The sequence below is a fragment of the Psittacula echo genome (genome assembly GCF_963264785.1).
Source record: "Psittacula echo genome assembly, chromosome: 2".
Taxonomy (NCBI): Eukaryota; Metazoa; Chordata; class Aves; order Psittaciformes; family Psittacidae; genus Psittacula; species Psittacula echo.
This window is the reverse complement of record NC_137737.1, coordinates 73,753,727-73,772,731: the sequence shown is the minus strand read 5'-3', so window position 1 is coordinate 73,772,731 and position 19,005 is coordinate 73,753,727. Positions and strand designations below refer to the sequence as shown.

Here is a 19,005-nt window from a genome sequence, read left to right as displayed (position 1 = left end):
CCGCTGGTTTTAATGTCCATACTGGAAAAAAAATAGCTACTGACGATAACTGGGCAAGGATTTCACACATTCAGTCCCGAGCCAAATACGTGAATTTTCTACTGCAGGAATTTTCTACTGCAGACAGCCATGAGCTACTGCAGAAGCTTGAACAGACTCCAGGCCAGCTCATTTACTTGCAGCCTTGATTGCCACCTGACATTTTGAGTGACCGGTTTTATTTCCTCCCTTGCCGGTGTGCTCCGCTGTCATGTTCCAGCCCCACTAGCAGGAAAGCCTTTCCCCTGCCTAGGCTTCATGGCAGCACTCTTTATGGCAGATCTTGGCAATGGAACAGGTCAAGCTGGAACCTGAAAATAACACAGGTGTAAGGCCTCCTCTTTGGTTATATTCGAGACCTTTTGCAGCAGATCACGGATTTGATATTTAGACAGCGTGATTTACTGTGATTTGCCAGATGATTTCAGGAGAGGGGCTTTGGATATGTCTACTTGAACTAAAATCTGCAGATATTTGGAGCATGATGTAGGACTTACTTCTGTTATGAACAAGGAGTTTTTAGGTTTTTTAATGTCATTTTTACTTGAGCTATGCATACATTCTTGAGAAGTTAACAGATTTTGCTAATGTACAACACTGATCATCTTATTCTGCTAATGGAAATGCCAGCTCATTTACTGCTGTATTCAAATTTGTCTTTGAATTGTTTTTCATTCTTCTTTCTCTAAAAAAAAGATTAGAAATAGGGTCCTCATTTTATAATACATGGTTTGAACATGTGATAAATATTCTTAAGAAAGGAGTTCTTTCCTTTAGAGACAAAGCTGGCAATAGTTATTCCATCATGAAGACATGCTAGAGGATCGTCCCAAACCACAGAGGGAGGCATTTCAGCAGCCTCCCATCCAAGGCCTTATCCTGACTTTCCAGTGACTCTTACAAGTCCCTCCAGAGTACACAACAGGAATTTCATCTCTTAAGCTTCAGTTCAGCAAGATAGCTAAAAGTAACTTAAACCTCATGGTCAAGCCCAAAGACTTGATTACTAATTCCTTTTCCTAAAAAAGAAAAAGCTTTAAATTTGCTTTTTCTGCCTGTATCTGAACACTCAATGAAGTTTGCGAATGGAAGCAAATGAATACATGTGCACGAAGATGCTTCTTACAGGTGCACGTAATACAGCTTATTGCTCCTCCTAAAGTGCCACAGACAGCTTTTACATACGGTGGGAATGGAAAAGGAAGGACAATTTCCTTCTTGAAACCCCCGATGAACTGTGCTGGCACATAAAGGAAAACACTAGCATTGCCATTTGCCATTTCTCAGACTGTTAACCCTTTTCCTAAATAAAAACTAGAAATCAGCTCCTGAAACTGATCTGTTTCTATCACAAGCCTTGCTTAACACATCTAAACAGTGGAGCTGAAAAAGTTTAATCCTAACTTTTTCTTTCTTCCTCCTCTCTCCACTCAGGTCTCACCCCCAGGTAGTTTCACAATCTGACTCACTTTGTTTTTCCCCAGGCTAGCAAGCTCCAGCAACAACAGAATGTAATGCTGCAGAACTGAATTTTATTCTAAGCCCCAAATTACAATGACAGACATTTTGTTCAATACTGGACCCTGTATGACTTCTTTTTTCTTACCAAAAAACATCAGCCCAACTCATGCTAGCATGGTGGGCAATGATACTAACAGGAATACCGATTTCATATCTGGTTAACTGAAAAAGAGAGATATTAATGATTTGTCCCACATCCTACTATGTACCCAGTACTAGAGCCAAGAAGAGGAAGTTAAGTTTTGACTCTCAGTTGCTTTCTCGAACAACTGTTTGACAGCCTCTTTCAAGCACTATGTGGGAAAAATGGGGCCTTTGCTTTTTGATTTTGGCTCACGTACATAAATTACTCACTGAAGTACCCCAAAACCCACTGAGTTGCCTTGTCAGTCAACAAAATGGAGTCATCGTTTTTATGCTTCAACAAAATAAAATAGCAGTAAAATGGTGTATGTGGTGAAGGATGCTGCCTGTTTCTTTAAATGTGGCAGCTCATAACAGATGTTCAAGAAGCACAGGAGTAAATTCAGTGACGTGGGTGCTCTTAGCAACACAACAAGCATATTTACAATTACCTTTACAAAACATATGCAGAAACAAGGAGTTTTCTCCAGATGGATGAGAAAGGCAGATCCATCCTGGTATCCCCAGTCACCAATCATAGAATCATAGAATAGTTAGGGTTGGAAAGGACCTTAAGATCATCTAGTTCCAACCCCCCTGCCATGGGCAGGGACACCCCACACTAAACTATGCCACCCAAGGCCTCATCCAACCTGGCCTTGAACACCGCCAAGGATGGAGCATTCACAACCTCCCTGGGCAACCCATTCCAGTGCCTCACCACCCTCACAGTAAAGAATTTCTTCCTTATATCCAATCTAAACTTCCCCTGTTTAAGTTTTAACCTGTTACCCCTTGTCCTGTCACTACAGTCCCTGATGAAGAGTCCATCCCCAGCATCCTTGTAGGCCCCCTTCAGACACTGGAAGGCTGCTATGAGGTCTCCACGCAGCCTTCTCTTCTCCAGGCTGAACAGCCCCAACTTTCTCAGCCTGTCTTCATACGGCACCAGGTGCTCTAGGGGAGAAGCAATGTAAAAGAGAATTGCATTCCTTGGAGAAAGGTCTACTCTCAGCACCTGGTGATCTCATTTCAGCAGCTGATGTTAAATTTACCCCAAGGTGTGTATGTATGCTCTTTCAAGCAACTTCATTCAAACATAAGTATAGATGGTTTTTGTACATTTATAAACCCCTAAACCTTTTCTGAATGCAGCTTGGTACTTCCACTCACAGCTCTCCCATGAAAACAGCTCCCAAAGGTTAATCACACATTGCAGAAAAGGCTGTGTTTCTCTATTAATTGAAAACCTGTAGCTTTTCCATTTGATTTTATTTTTCTTGCCACATGCACAAAGTAAACATAACTACAATTGTCCCATTAAGTGCCTCTTGCTGTTCCTATTGAAATCAGTGGAAACACTTTCTAAAATCAGATTTGTTTTCTTATTCATTAACCGTGAAATCCAGAAACCTGAAAGGAACTTTCCAGCGAGGGCGATTTAGCAAAATCTATCAATATACAATAATTACGACAGCAAACTACCATTAGGATAAAATAACAGAAAATAAATTCCAGACTTCTAGATATACTTGGAAAAGTTATCCGGTTTCATAGTCTTTTAGGAGCCAAAAAATAAAGATAAAAAAAGAAAAAAAAACAACCAACAAACCATCAGATTGTTAATGAGACTGAATGCCAGAGTAAAATAAAAATCCCTCAGATCTGTCATCGGCATTCATGTTTGCCAAGAAGGCCTGGATGTTATCCTGCTGGGGAAGAGAAGATTTATGGCACTGCACACCTTCATCCATCCTATTATTATTATATATGAAATGGAAAATAAAACAGGCCAGTACTGCCCTCAGAAATAACCAGTATTTTGCTGCCACCGGGTAACAAGTGTTGTTATTATTATCACTAAACCAGCAGGAGAGCAGCCACGAGGTGCTCATAAATAAATTATTTTAAAAAACCCAACAAACCAAACAGGTTGGGCTCCATCCTACCAAGAACACGAAGGAAAATAGAACAGGCCAGGGAGGAAGGTGGGAAGGGCCAGACCTGGCACACACCACAGCTGATGGCCGGGCAGCAGCACCCAGGGCCACATCCGGCACTCAGTGCCTGGTGCCAGCAGTGGTGATGGGAAGGAAAGGCCTGCAGAAAGCTGGGGATCACCAGCCCTCCATGAAGCAGAAAGACAAAACAGGCAAAGAACAAAGCACCCACCAAATACAATCGTATTTGGCAATGGAGGGGGGAAGCATGCCTCACCATCGTGCCATGGGGTGCATGGCCATGTGCTTACCCCTGCCCAGCCACAGCCTTCACCATAACCCCAACAGACAACAGGGATGGAAATGCAACCGCCAAAACATAGAAATTCACTTTGCCACTAGAGAGTTGTTATTTAATTGATCTATCATGCTGGTTTTTAGCTACAGCTGCTCAACTGCCAAAACTGCTGACCTGCTTTGGGGCTGCCCAGACCCCAGGCCAGGAGCCAGCACTCGCAGCCTCGCTGGCAGCCCCAGGGTGCTAAAACACTGCGGGCTAGCCCAGTGAGGTGGCTGTAGAGTGAGAAGAGTGACAAGGACGCAGCCAGATTGCTGGCAGCTCATGTTAGTGAGCAGAGCGGCATACGGAGAGCCACCATCCACCTCCCTCCACCATCCCAGGTCCAACCCACTGAAAGATGGCCCTGTCATCAAGGACACCTGTATCGGGCATGAGGGCTTAATGTTTGCTGGTGCTGCAGGACAAAGTTCCCATGCTGCCTTAGGAAGCCCAGGCCCTGGTATCTGGCTGCTGAGAAAATGCTTCTGCTCCGCATGCAATTTCACACATCACTGCATAGGTCTTGTGATTCCCCAGCTAGAGCCGTGCTCTGCCATCAGAGAAACACTTGTGCCTCAGCAGAAAAATTCAACTGGATTTTCTTCGTGGATTACCAACTCCAAATTTCAAGCTACATACTCAAAAAACTAAGCTACTTACTGCCCAGCAGAGCTAATGCAGCTGCTGGGGAGAGGCCCGTGTTAATGCAGGCACAGAACTAACTTCTTTCTCAATACTGAAAGTAAAGTAAAACTTTTTAATAGGATTGATGTTTGAACTTTACAGTTCTTTGCAAGATCAAGGCAAATGACATCATCTCTATAACCAAGACCCCTGGTTCTGAAATTTTAAAGGTCACGGTCAATACTCCTGTTTTTCCTCTGGTTTTTTCAAGTGAAAAAAAAAGATGAGATTTCTGAGAAAATACACAACCCAAAGTTGCTGCACGTCACAGAGAAAGCTATTACAAATGAAAGGGACTAGAGAACCACAATCATTTTCTCTTTCTGCCCTAGCTCTTCTCCTTGCTTCAGCACAGGTCCTCTACAGAATTGATTTTTTGCTCTCCAGCAACAGCAAGAAGAAAAATATTTTGATAATATTTTGAGAATTTGATTATAAACCCACAAAGCCACAAAAGCTGGCAAAGGACCCAGAAGGTGTAACACTTGAAACTACCAATTCATTTATTTAACTGAGTAGATTTCAGATAGTTTCCTTTTACTAGTCAAACAGGGACTTGGGGTTAGCCCCACTGGGGATTGAGTCGTTACAAGGCCACATGTCACCGGTAAAAACTCAAAGCGCTTCTGCTCCAGCATGGGGCATCCGGCTCCAACCAAGACACCGTCCCATCCCACACAAGTGAGAGGCTTTTGCTCAGGGCTTGCAAGAGAAGCAACGTCCTGTGCAGGTGGGTGCCTGGCTGAGCTGCTGGGAGAGTAGTTCCAGAGCCTGAAAAGGGTGAGGTCAGTGTCCCACACACAAGCACAGGGAGGCCCTAGCATCACACTGATATCCATGACCTCCAGCACTGTCCTGGAGGCAGAAGCATTTGCCATCCCTAACCTTCACGCAGGGCCTCTGGACCGTTGCGGGGCACAGTGACTCTCCACACTTCCTTTCCAAGGCATGCTACCGAGCAAAGAGAATTAATGATTTACTAGGAAAAGAAAAAAAAAGAAAAGAGGAAACAGTGATTAGGGCAGCCAACCCAGGAGAAGGCAAACCTGGGGTCTAGTGGCTGATCCAAGAAGCATTTATTCATTTGGCTGTAGGCAGCCACCTGAGAAAACGGACAGTGGGAATTAGGCACCCCTGGTTCTTCCTTCACCAAATGAAATCTCACCCCTGCAAAAGGAGGAAGAGCCCTGTTGCCAAAGGGGAGAACACCTCTGCAACACCAGCAGCCATCCGGCAGGTGAAGCCTCCTGAGATGTCAGAGATGAGGGTGCATACACCCCTGCCAGGGTGGAGAAGGTCTCATAGGCAAACCTCCCATTACCTCAGGAAAGGCCTTGACCAAGGAGTCACCAGGAAAAGCAGGGGCTTCTTTCTCCCTCACTGTGTTCGTGCATGAGGATGGTACGTGAGCGACAGCAGCCAGGCCGGAGGATGCCTACCAGCTCTGGGACATGGAGGTTCTTGGGAACAGTGTCCCTTACAGTGTGCCGAGTGGCTCCCCTCTCTCAAGGCAGGAGCAGCTTCCAGCTGCTTTGGGCAAGAAGCAAAGAGAAGCCAGGGACTTCTGCCACCATTCTGGCTAGGCAGGCACTCAGAGGATGCAAGCACTTGTCTTTCACCTATGGTCCACTTCAGACATTTAAATCCTTCCCCATATCTGGCCATAACTCTCAAACACAACAAAGAGCCACAATAAAAGAACAGAACTGGATGAAAACAGCACATTCCTGGTTCAAATGTAAATATTGTAATTTTAAATAATGCCTTTTTGGCTGAATTTTCAACACAATGCTGCTTCTCTCACCTGGGCTTCTTCACATTCTTTACATCAAAAATGTACTTGTCTACACATACATTACAGTGCCTGTGTCTCCTATGGCTCTCATGCTCTTGCTTTTTCTCGAACAGCTCAGGGAGGAAGCCATATGTTGGACTAGAAGCATCCAGAGCTGAGCGTAACAGCCACATACGTTAGGTTGTGTATCCAAAGAGGGAAGCCATCACTGCAAGACCAACCTGGTTATTTCCCCTGCTCCGGCTGCATCACTTCACTGTTCCCTATGTCAAAGTCAAAAGTTGCCAAGTGCAACAGCCTGCTGCCAAGCCTGTCCTTCTGCAGCTCAAACACCAGGCTCTAAAACATGAAATGAAGCCATTAAGTTGTCAGTCAGAAAGCATACATTATACCAAGTACCATGAAATTGCAGAGATGAGCTGGTTCTCCTCTTATTTCTTTTGTAACACAATTAAGATGTTATCAGGCCAAAGTACAATATTGCGGTATCCTGGCCTACATGAAAATCTTTGAAAGCTGCATTTATTTGCTACCAGAACCGCAAGTTAATAATACAGGCTCAGCGCAGGTAGTCCCCATATGTTGCTTTTTCTGAGTTTCTAACAAACCCATGACGCTGTGTATCGCAAGGGTATTAACAGCTCCCAGACACCATTAACAGTGATGTCTAGTGCCCAAAAGTTATACTCCAGCAGCTATATCCCCTTCCAACCTGCTCCTGGATATGCTTCTTTCCTTCTTCGTTTTCCTTGGAATCCAAATTTCCTTGGAAAGAATTCACGTCCTGGAAATACACTGCCAACTTACAGAATCAATTCAAACCAAACAAATAAGAAAGACATGCTGATCAAACTTCAGGCCTGAGTATAAGATATAGGCCCATACAAGAGACCCAAAGCACACGCTGTCCAACTTACTCACTGTGTAACACATGCTTGGGACTAACTCCGATTCTCTCTTCTCTACTACTACACAGCTTCTAATAAACTTTCCACTCCACAAGATACGAGGGAGCCACAACGTAAAGGAGGAGACTACAATAGCTGGTGCTCCTGCTTGTTATGGCAGCCTGTGTGATAGGGAGATCTCACAGGCAGCTGTACTGAAGTCCTACAAAGCCTCACCTCCTACAAGGTGATCAGTTACTTTGAAAGAACCACTTATAATGCTTCAGTAAGGTTCATACACGGGGAATGGTGCAAGTGCCAAGCTGAAGATCGAGTGCATATATTAAAGCATCCTTTCCCACTGACAGATCCCGAAAGCTAGAAAAAGGAAGAAAAATCTAAATTTACTACCCCAATGCCATTCTATTTCTTCCATCTGAAGATGGAAGATGATCCTAAAAGCTGTGTTTGCAACTTCATGTTAGTCTTTTGCTCTTTGTAACCAGCTAGAATTTTGCCTATGTTTAATAATCCCATGGCTCAAAGGTACCAGACAGCTCCCAGACAGACAGGCAAAAGCCACCTTGGGGTAGTATTTTGAACATCTTCTTCCATGTGTACATTACAAATAACACGTGGCAGTAAATGGCATCACATGCATCCAAACTCGGGAGCTTTTGTTTATAGGAAACCTCAATAAACAGCTAAACTGCTATCGATAAGAAGCATCTTTTCCTTTTAAAGGCAGTCAGTGCTTATAGTCCAAGTTTCTTGCATTTCTAACCGTCGAGAAACAGCTCCAGCACTCGCCTCATCTGGCCAATCACGCCTGGTAACACCTGTCTTTTCACATTCTCGGGTTTATTCATTATTTATGTTTCCCTTTACACAATACACCCGCAGGACAATACATCTCCAGCATGCTTACGGATTTCATCCAAAGCTCACTGGAGTCAACAGAATGACTTCACTGGCTCTGGAGCGAACCAAGGGCCCCAGCTCCACAAATGAGCTCCCAGCCTGAGGAGGGACTTACGCACAAGTTAGGCATCCCGGCCCAGAAGTGCAATCACAAAATCCCTAACCCTGTAGCTGCTCAGCTTTTAACCAGCCAAGGTCTCCAAAAGCCTCAACTGTTTGCAGATTTTTTTCCCCCCAGTTATCTGTTTCGTGAAGAAAAACCCCAACAAAACACTGACAAACCCTCTGCACTGATCCATGAAATAGGGGATCAGGAGACAGGTCTCCCTCTCCCAAGTGACATTAAGCACTTGGAGTCACTCTGTGTGTGTGTCTGTATATATATGCATATTTGTATATACATATTTGTATATCCGTATATAAATACACACACACACACACACACGCACACACATTTTTTGCTCCCCCTTCTGGCCCCTGAACCTTGAATTTTGTTCTCCTTGATGGGGGAGCAGGGGAAAGCAGGAGAACACTCCTGCCTCCAACATGACAAGCAACCAGGGGTCTGCAGCACTCCTCAGGGGGTTTCCTGGGGAGGGTTTTCAATGGGGATTCCTGGGATTCCCATTCAATGGGGAGCCTTACTCCCTTCATTACAGCAGCAAGCAGATGTCCTCTGGATCCCCAGACACATATAACTAGTTAGTCAGGCACATTCAGCAGCAGGTAGCAGCATCATCGTTTTTTAACAGAGGTGGTCAATGCAGGCGGCATGCTACTTGGCCTGACAGTGCCTTCACAAGGGACCCAAGGCTAAAAATTGAATTAATGCATCACTAACACCAGGCTTTCAAACTATGTTAACTGGGAAACACATACATTCCTTTACACACGGCTCTTAAAGGTGTGTTGTGTAATTGAGGCAGCCCTCCATATTTCACAGGGGACCGGAGCTGGAATTGCCGGTGTCCTACCTAGCCAACCTCCATTTCCAAGTGACTTATGCCAGCTCTCAGAATATACATTAAGTTTCTTCTTCAGTATAACATTTTGCCATTTCTTCCTCCAATGCCTTAATATCATAAACTTTACAGGTACAACACGTTTGGTTTGCTGGAGAGCAGCTGGGCCACATTTTGTTACAGTGTATCAATTAGTACAAGCTAAAAAAAGGAAAGAAATAACCCTTCCAATTTCAGTGTGGTTATTTATCTAGTAAAGAGAGAGAGTGAAAGGAGAGGCTTTTGATTGACTACCAGTGTAAAAGCTGTCCGTTTTCCACACACGGAAATCCTCCCTTTCTGGACGATGCTGAAGCTAGCCCTTGCCAGGGGTGATCTCTACCCCAGAAACACAGTCACCCATCGGATCACAAATGCCCGTTTTCCAGAAGAATCCCATGGACACAGCTCCCGGCACCTTTGTTTCATCTCAAGACAAAGGCAGATTTTTACACTACACATATCCTACAGCATGAAACCCCACTCCAGTTGCAACCGCAGCTGCAGACACCAGCACCGATGGCCACCTGCCCGCCTGTAGCACTGAGATCCTGTGTTTGCCGCCTGGCATGTCACCCGTAATGGGCAGGGATGCCGGCACACACACACACACACACACGTGGTCCCCACTGCCCCATGCCTGGGACCTGACACGATGTGCCTGCACTCAACAGCTGGAGAGGCACCTCTCCTGCACCTTCCCACCCTGCTGCAGGGCCCTGCCTTGGCCAGGCGAGGGTGGACAGACGTAGGAGAGTGGAGCTTGATGAAGAGAGTGCCTCTCATCCTTTTCAATCTCCCGAGCTGCAGCTGCTTCCCCCATCCCAAACCACTGTAACCCCACGGCGAGGTGAAACTCGACAGCTGGCAAAAGGCCTATGCTGCTTTGGCACGCAACAGTCCAGATGCTCCCCAGGGAAACCTTTTGGTCACCCCAACACAAGTGCAACCCCCGGGGCACTGCCCACCCTGGAGCCCACCGGCCACAGGCCCGAGCTGAGAGCAAGAACAAGCAACTGGGGGACGTACCCAGCCTCCGTTGTCCTGGATCCAGTTGTGCAGGTGCCGGTTCAGGTACTCGGTCATCCAGGCGGCGATGCTGCCTACCAGGGTAGACATCTCCCGGTTGACGCTCTCCACGCACATGACGCCGCCGAACTCGAAGAAGGCCACGATCCTGCCCCAGTTAACCCCGTCTCGGAACAGCTCCTCCACCACCGCCACGAAGCGGCCCCTGGCCGTGAAGGGCGTCAGGTGCAGCTGGCCGGACATTTGGGCAAAGTCCCTCTGGTAGCGGCGGGAAAACTCATCCCCTGCCTGGCGCAGGGCGAGGTGGACGACCTGGGGCACGGGGCTCAGCCCCTCGGCCAGGGGCGCGTGGCTAGCAGCAGCCGAGCCGGGGGGCTCGGGGTGCGGAGAGACCAGCCCAGTGTGATCAGAGGAAGTCCCAGCAGCAGCAGCAACCGCAGGAGCAGCAGCAGCAGGAGGAGAGAGACCCGGAGGCAGGGGTGCCCTGTCCTCACCCAGTAGTGCCCAGTCGTATCCCCTCTGCGAGAGTTTATAGTGGATGTACTTCAGCACTATCTCCCGGTTATCGTAGCCTCTTCTCCCCGGATGAGCCATAATTCCCAAGAGGAAGCAGCAAGAGGGAGGGAGAGAGGAAGAAGAGGAGCAGGATGAACCCAAAAAAGTAAAAAAGCCAGTAATAATAAAATTAATAACACACACAAAAAAAATTATAATCCAGTTACTGTATCGGGCACGGTTTCATTCATGGTGATGTGGGGGAGTTCTTGGAGGTACTTTTGTCTTCTCAGTGTTTCCTCCTCGGTTTGAGATGCACGGTATAAATAGGGATTAAAATGCTGTAAGTACTTTACTTCCAGGTGCACATTTACTACTTATTATAAATTTACTTTAGGACCATCTCCTCCTCGGTGTTGAAATACACCTTAAAAAGTATTATACGGACTCAAGATCAGGTGCATTCTCCCCTAGGTGCTGAACTACCATGGACACGAACGAGCGGACAAACACGCACCGTAAAAGCTGCAATTCAATGCGATTTGCTAAACAGCCTCGGATGTACGTTAATCCAACGCACTTTAGGCTACAAACCTCAACACTGCTTTTTGCTAAGTTACACAAACTAAATTTCCTCTGTAAAGTACTTACTTGGACTATAAATATGTTCCTCTGTCATGTTTCCTCTAGAAAAAAAAATAGCAACAACAGAACCCAAACATCGCAAGTGTTCAGAAACGTTAAGTTCTGGCTGCTCTGATGCTTCAAGTCACCAAGGGGATGGGAAAGGGACACAAAAAGGTATCTCTCTCTAGGATTTCAAATGTTTTTTCCCAGACTCCTGTTTAACAGCCATCTCCAAAGATGTGTCAAGGCTCAGAAAATCCCGCCTCGCAGCCCGGGAAGGCGAACAACCCCAAAGAGACGGAAAATCCTGGAGACCAGATGAATCGCATTTGAATCCAAGTTCGTGCAGAAGAAGTGCTCCGTTTTTCCCTCCAGTGCAACGTACAGACATACGCATTTACGTAGTTTCATTCAGACACCGATCGCAGGAGAGCCCGGTGCTTCCACACACACGCACGCACGCACCGAGAAAAATAAAAATAATAAAAAAAAAAAATTATATATTTAGGAAATTAATTCTTTTTCACAAGAAAGAGCGCAAAAAAAATAATGAAAAACGAAAATAAAAATGAAGGAGAAAAATTGCTTTTGACTGTGGCTCCGGGGCGAAGTGCCATTTGCCGAGCGAGCAGCTTTGTACCGGAGGAGGAAGAGCCCCTGGCGCTGCCGAGGAGGGGCGCGGACGGGCCGCGTGTGCGGTGTGACCGGTGCCGATGGGGACCGCGGCCGCGGCGCCGCTGCCCGCCCGCCCGCCCGCCCGCGCACCCCGCCGGCTCCGGGCGGCTCCTCCGGGCGCTCCGCGCTGCTGCTGCCGGCGGCGGCGGCGGCTCCGGGCGGCTCCGGGCGGCGGCGTCTCCGAGCGGCGGCGGCGGGCGCGGGCGGGGAGCTCTCCCGGCGGCGGCGGGGAGCGCAGCGGAGCGGCGGGGGCGGGGAGAGGCGGGGAGGAGCGGAGCCCGAGGGGGAGGCTCCGGCTGCGGCTCCGGCGCCGGCCCCGCGCAGCGCAGCCGGGCGCGGTGGTTCGCTAGAGCTCCGCCTCACGCTTCATTCAAGAAAAGGGGGAAATGGGGAGGGGGTGGCTGCGAGCAGCCCCGCGCACACCGGGACCGCCCTCCAGCGCGGCGCGGGCCTGGGGCCGGCAGCGGGGCGGCGCGGCGCGGAGGGGCGGCAGCGGGCGGACCGGGCCACCGCCGGCGCGGAGGAAGCCGGCCCTCGGCGGGGGGAGCGCGACCCTCTCCGCGCTTCTGCCGCCCCTCGCGGGAGAGCTGCTGCAGCTGCGCGGGTTCACATACATAAATAAATAAATAATAAAAATAATTAATAATAATAATAAAATAAAAGTAAAATATAAAATGGGGGATGGAGAGGAGGAAAAAAGCCGAATCGGCCTTTTTACAAAGAAGAGTGGCCCGCTGTAGGCGGGCAGGGGTCGCAGGCGGGGCGGGCTGCCCTGGCAGCAGCCGCTGCGCGGCAGCGGAGACAGTGCGGGGCTGGGAACCAGGGACAGGCCGGGCCCCGCGGGTGACCTCCCGGCTCGCGGTGTCCCGCACACCTGCTCCAGGCACAGGCCGTGCCTGTGGGGCAGGAGGGGAGTTGGATCCCGCCTGCAGTGCTGTGTTCAGCTCTGGGGCCCCCAGCACAAGGAGGCCACAATGATGCTCCAAGGGCCGGAGCACCTCTCCTGTGAAGGGAGGTTGAGAAAGGTGGGCTTGTTCAGCCTGGAGAAGAGAGAGACTTTTTACAAAGGCGTGTAGGAGTAGGACAAGGGGGAATGTCTTTAAGCTGACAAAAGGCAGATTTAGATGAGATATAAAGACGAGATTCTTCACTACGATGGTGGTGAGGCACCGGCACAGGTTGTGCAGAGAAGCTGTGGCTGCCCCATCCCTGACAGTGTTCAAGGCCAGGCTGAATGTGGCTTGGAGCAACCTGGTCTAGTGGAAAATGTCCCTGCCCATGTCAGGGGGTTGGAACTGGGTGAGCCTTAAGGTCCTTTCCAACCCAAACCAGTCTGTGATTCTATGAAACAAGACACAAGATTTGTCCCTGCACCCAGCCCAGAGATTCTTTCTTTTTTAAATTCAAGAGCAGGAACAACACTGTTTAGGGATTAGATTAATCTGGAGCTTGACCAAAGAAGAGTTCACCTTCAAAGTAGGTTAAACCCACAGTGCTGGGAGGTAGTGATGTCTTGGCCGCCCTGTTATCTTGACAAGCGGCATCAGGGCACGGATGAGTGATACTGGAACAGCCCCAGATGCAGGCAGCCACCCCAGGGAAAGCCAGGTGAAACAGGAGCAGGGGGACATACTTGGCACCTTTCCCTGCCTTATATGAGAGGGGAAAAAAGATGTTTGATAAATTCTGCCATTTTTTGTCCATATGAGGGTGACTGGGATGATAATCTTGTGTGTAAACTACCCTGAACCTAAAAGGAATAAAATGCGTAAATGAAGCTGTGAACTTGATTTTTTTTTTAGCAGGGGATATAGGGAATGAAAGCGTGCTGCCCTCCAAGTGTCCTTTTCCTTCACAGACTCTCCCATCATGAGTGGTTTGCAGGTGGCAGCTCACTTGCTTGACGGAAGCACACACTGGAGTGGGGAGGAAGAGAAAGTCCTGGCATCCAAGCTGGAAGGATTCCCCATGCACAGAGCTCGCTTGTGCTCTGGGTGATCCAGGGATTTGCTTTGAGGCCACACTGAGGAATTTGTCTCTAACCTGTACAAACCAGCACCTTTGCAGCAAGCCCAGAGGAGGCCACGAAAATGATCAGGGAGCTGGAGCACCTCTCCTGTGAAGACAGGCTGAGAGAGTTGGGGTTGTTCACCCTGGAGAAGAGATGGCTTTGGGGAGACCTTATAGCAGCCTTCCAGTACCTAGCAGGGCCTACAAGAAAGCTAGAGAGGGACTTCTCACAAGGGCATGTAGGGATGGGACAAGGGGGAATGGCTTTAAACTGAAAAAGGTAGATTTAGAGTAGATATAAGGAAAAAGTTCTTTACTGTGAGGGTGGTGAGGCACTGGAACAGGTTGCACAGAGAAGTTGTGGCTGCCCCATCCCATTCAAGGCCAGGTTGGATGGGGCTTGGAGCAACCAGTCTAGTGGAAGATGTCCCTGCCCACGGCAGGTGGGTTGGAACTAGTTGACCTTAAGGTCTTTTCTAACCCAAACCAGTCTATGTTTCTATGATTCCAGGTACTTGAAGAGGCATTCAGGATGCTTAATTGTTCTGGCATCTCTTAATTTAGGTGGGCATCGGAAGGTGTTTGGCACCATACATAGTGCTAGCAATTTCCACCTCCCTTCTCCTTCTCCTTCTCCTTCTCCTTCTCCTTCTCCTTCTCCTTCTCCTTCTCCTTCTCCTTCTCCTTCTCCTTCGTGTCCTCCCCTCCTCTCGCCTCCGGGGTGTCCATGCAGGCCCCTCAAGGAGCGATGCTCAGGTGTCGGCCGACGGTGCAGTGCGGGTCAGTGCCGGCAGGGCCTCTCCCCGCTGCCGCGCCGCGCCTCCCCGGCGGGCTGCTGTCGCCCCCCAGCGGCCACCGCTGGCCTCGGGCTCGGCGGCGGGCCGCAGGGTCCGCATTCCTAAGAGCGGGCTGGCAGGAACCGGGCGCTCACCCGCCACACACAAGCCGGGGAGCTCGGGGAGTAGCCTCTGACCCGTACTGCGGGTGTTTAAAACGGGGCCGATTGTGCTCTCGGGGATTAGGAGGAGCAGAGGCTGCAGAACGGCAGGTGAAGTGAGATCAAAAGAAGACGGAGGATGCCATGGGCTAAAGGCTGCACCCCACCGGAGATGCGTGTAACTCACAGCATGGTGAAATGCTGGAGCGCAAACACACCTCGTCTCTGCCTGTACAAAAGACTTGACAAAGTATGGTGTTTGCCATGAGCTGAGGGGTCGCTTCTGATGGCAGGAAGGTACACGAGGGATCTGCCCACCAAGTAAAATCACTGCCTTCAGTCTTGCACCAAAAGTGAATGAAGAAAAAAGTGTCTTCTGCATACAGAAAGTAACCTGGCATTTCCATTAATATGCTATGGTTTAACTGGAACAAGTGATACAGAAAATTGGAACAGCCATAACCAACTAGGCGGCTGTGAAATTCTGTCACTGTGCTAGCAACTGAATCCAATGCAGCTGGTCCCACAACTGAAAATACATCAGACACCAACATTAACTAACACAGGAAAATTATCTGGGCAGGCTGCACAGCAATGGCATGGCAGGATCGATTTTAAAGCCCAGAGGATAAACCAGTGCGGGTCTGGTGCAGGAAACAAAGATGCACATAAAATCAGTGGGCTTTTGTAAGGAGAAATTGAAAATACCATTGAATTTGTGTAGGGTTGTATGCAGAAATGGAAGTAAGACCAACTAAATAAACAGAGTGCACTGAGAGCACATAGTAAAATAAAATAGCTTCAAAATTCATAACTGATTTCTGATAGTAAGGAGTACAGCAAAACTTTATGAGGTTTTCTGTTTGGAATGGATTTAGTAATGATGCTTTTCCCCCAGCACCTTTACATTCAGCACTTTGCTATAGGAATGATAGATCCCAGCCTTTGTAAAAGTTTAATAGGAAAATAGTGGTCATGTTCACAAGAAAGCTTGCTAATACCAAACACAGCTGAGGCTGTACCCAAAAAAATTAAAAACACAAGACAAAATCCTAGGCACTGTTTGCTTTAAGCACGGGTATGAGGGATGAGTCATGGGATACAAAAACTGTGCCTTGAAGAATGACAAATTGTGACTCTGGGAAAAAGCAAAACAAAATTACGTGCATTAAACAGTCTGTCTTGTTCTTAACTTAATGTGTCAAATGCATTGCATCTGACCTACATTTATGGCTGTAATTGAAGGGAGCGGCATCTTTAAGCCAATTATAACACCACCTGAGCAGGTGATTAAAGTGTCCACACATTTCCATCATGGTACTGCTTTTTACCTTGCTTTTTGTTCAAGCTCAGTGTGATAAAACAACAGTTAAAAAGACATCCAAAATAAAGGCAATATGTTTGGGGTGGCAGATAGAAGGAACTAGCAAGAAAGGCTCAGGGCATATCAAGGAATATGGAATAAGGGCATGGAGTCAGCTAAGAAATCATTACAGTGCTTTCAGGCAGCAGAATAACATGCTGATTACTCAAGATATGATCCTGCCTTACAGAAGCAGGAGCATCAGTCGGGTCTGGCAGTGTAAAGGACAGATTATTTTCTGGAGATGGCTTTCTCATCCGTGCTTGGGCAACTGGCCAAACAGGCAGGATCCTGCACAGCTTGCTGTTTCTTTGATGGCTTCCCAGCTGCCCAAGGTGCAGTAGGTGCATTATGAACACATAATCCAGGAAAGTTCGCAATGCCTGGCAACGCTGAACTTCCTGACAATTTGAAAGTGGACACCTTTTCTCTGTACCTTTGTATTAACATCAACAGGCTTTCAATAGAAAGCCTGGCTCTTGGTGACCTGCCCACCCTTTTATTTCCTTGGCTCAGGAGCAGGGAAGTTGGAGAGAAGCAAGCAATTGTTCAGAGCCTTGCTTGAGCACGCATGGACAAGCGGGGTATATGTTGTGCTGTGTGATGGCACGCAAAGAGAAAAAGGGCATTGCTGCATTTTTTGCTGAGCATCATAGAATGGTTTGAGTTGGAAGGGACCTTAAAGATCATCTAGTTCCAACCCCTCTGCCCCAGACAGGGACACCTTCCACTAGACCAGGTTGCTCAAAGCCCCATCCAACCTGACCTTGAACACTACCAGGGATGGGGCATCCACAGCTGCTCTGTGGACGTTCCAGTGTCTCACCACCCTCACAGTGAAAATCTGCAGACATTTTCTATTCCAGAACAATCATATCCTCCAAAGGAAAAAAAATAAATAAAATACAACAAAAATCTAAATTTAAGTAACCCCAAATTAATATTTTGAGTGCCATAGGCAAATACAGTTATGACAACTAAGGAGGTCCTTTGCCTTACAATGTTCTGGCACAGCTTAAAGACTGGTTTTATTGAAAGAGCTCGCTAAGATGGTGCCCATGGGTGCGGAATTTGCACTGATGTAGATTAGCAGGCTGCTCCTTGTACAGCCAAAGGTTCCGTAAATGCCTGTAAGTGCCAGTGCTTCTGTAAATGCTCACTGGTGCCCTGGCCCAGTGCGACATTTGCCTGCACCACCCACAGCTGTGCTTCCCTGTGTTCAAGGCATTCAGTGCTTTCATCCTTCCAGGCCAGCATGTCTTTGCTTTGCGTGCCTTTGTGCCTGCAATAGCTTTCTGACTTGCCCTAATCAAAATGACTAAAACTGACCACCAACTGTGATCTTTCATGTTCTGTCTGAGAGACCATGCAAGACACCCACAGACCTCTCCCAAGATACACAAAATGCCTTGAAAACAACGGTCTTCTAGGGACTTGCACTGTGCATGTAATTCTCTGCTACCAACTGCACACCACCATTTATTGCTGTCTCATCTGTTTTTCTCAACTTGTTGCTCAACATTGTTACCTTAGCAGCAGCTAGCATCTGTCACATACAATGCCTTAAAAACAGTGTTCTGCATGTAAAAAGCATAGGAAAAAGCAACACCCATGAAGCCTGGACAATTATTTTCCTCATTTTTAACCAGGATGGTGGCAGCTTAACCTGAAAGAACTTTTCCACTTCTTCAGAGTGCATTCCTGAAACAGGAGACTGCCTTTCATCCTGCCGGTGTTGCAAATGCTGCAGGTATGGAGTGGATCCTTTTTGGCTGGAAGCACTTACAGAGCAGAGAATGCTACTGTAAAATGCTTAAAGCGTGCTCAACCTGCAATTATGGCTTATTTCATGGAGCTTAATTGTGCTCATCAGGAAAGGCAGTTGGGCAAGATACTCAGATAATATCCTTAGGGTTCAACACAGCAAACAGTTCCTGACTTTCAGATGCCTTTTACTGTACTTGTTCCTCAACTACCTTCACTTCTTGTTGAGATAGAGAAAATCTGTGGTTTGCATTGGACGAAAATGAAACAACAGCATCCAGCTCTGGAAATCCTTCTCTTCGACATCTCTGCTTTGCTATGTGGCAACAGGATCTTATCTTTATGGTACCTGAGCTGTCTTCTCCACCTTTTACAAGCTACCAGCCTATTCTTGGAGTCTGGGCAATGCTGCCTATGCTTGCTCTTCTTTCTGCTATGGAAAAACTTCCAAGTTGAAACAGGAGATGAGTGAAGGAGACAGTTTCGACCTGGAGGAACAGGACACAAGAAGAGTCTGCTGGACAAGTATGAACGTCTGTCTCTGATCCATCCCCTCTTATTACACCTGTTAAAATTTCTCAGACTAAAAAGGGAAAAGCATTTTTTTGAGTAAATGCTTTGAAATAAAGACCAACGCACCTCATTCTAACTGCATTCTTTGACACACCTGTTAGCTTTGAAAAGGATATTCCCCTCTGCTGCAAGTTACCTAGAACATTTAAAATTTGGTTTTAGACTTATATACATTATTGGCAGCTGGTATTGTTACAGATCTAACACCTTATTTTGGCCAAGGCAGTTGATTCTCAGTGCTTGGTAGCATGATTTAGTATTAGTCATGTATACATTGCTTT

General features: G+C 47.6%; 1 protein-coding gene across 2 annotated transcripts in view; it reads right to left on the bottom strand.

Annotated features, from left to right (window-relative positions):
• The window catches only part of BCL2 (BCL2 apoptosis regulator), a gene marked incomplete at both ends in the record, with an annotated part of 93,484 nt that extends 82,610 nt beyond the window's left edge, over positions 1 to 10,874 (bottom strand). The window contains one exon of one of the 2 annotated variants that reach the window (XM_080611444.1): positions 10,281 to 10,874. In XM_080611444.1, coding sequence (XP_080467570.1) covers positions 10,281 to 10,874 — 594 coding nt within the window. Of the gene's footprint in view, positions 1 to 10,231 lie in introns of both variants that reach the window. The other variant, XM_080611443.1, reaches the window with a different exon arrangement.
• Positions 10,875 to 19,005: the final 8,131 nt, after the last annotated feature.